The 427-nt window shown below is 63.7% G+C and overlaps 1 protein-coding gene across 1 annotated transcript in view; it reads left to right on the top strand.

The window, feature by feature from the left end:
* Positions 1-427, top strand: part of LOC103807170 (vacuolar protein sorting-associated protein 4A-like) — a gene marked incomplete at its 5' end in the record, with an annotated part of 3063 nt that overhangs the window by 2238 nt on the left and 398 nt on the right. Inside the window, 2 exon segments of the mRNA XM_009079891.1 lie at positions 1-68; positions 163-303. The exon segment at positions 1-68 is cut by the window's left edge and continues 30 nt beyond it. Of these exon segments, the coding sequence (XP_009078139.1) occupies positions 1-68; positions 163-303 (209 nt within the window).

Below are 427 nucleotides of genomic sequence, written 5' to 3'. Positions count from 1 at the left end.
GCATCATCGTGCGCGACGCCCTGATGCAGCCCGTGCGCAAGGTGCAGTCAGCCACGCACTTCAAGAAGGTCAGTGGAGGCTGCTCCCAGGGGTGGTCCTGGGGGTCCCCAGGCTGCTGTCCCACCCATGAGCACTGTGCCATGTGCCTTGGGCTCTGCACAGGTCCGCGGCCCTTCCCGCACCACCCCCGGAGCCCTTGTAGATGACCTCCTGACGCCGTGCTCACCTGGTGACCCTGGAGCCACAGAGATGACCTGGATGGAGGTGCCCAGTGACAAGCTGATGGAGCCCATTGTCTGCATGGTGAGTGTCACTGGAGCACATCGTCTGCATGGTGTGTCACCTCCATGACAAGCACCCATCCTGCTGGGCAGAGGCAGCACAACAATGCTGCGGCTCCCGGCCAGCCAAGCCCTGTTTCTGCCCG

Source organism: Acanthisitta chloris, unplaced genomic scaffold (genome assembly GCF_000695815.1).
Source record: "Acanthisitta chloris isolate BGI_N310 unplaced genomic scaffold, ASM69581v1 scaffold26898, whole genome shotgun sequence".
NCBI lineage: Eukaryota > Metazoa > Chordata > Aves > Passeriformes > Acanthisittidae > Acanthisitta > Acanthisitta chloris.
Note: the sequence above shows the minus strand (reverse complement) of the source record. Positions and strands in the feature narration are given on the sequence as shown.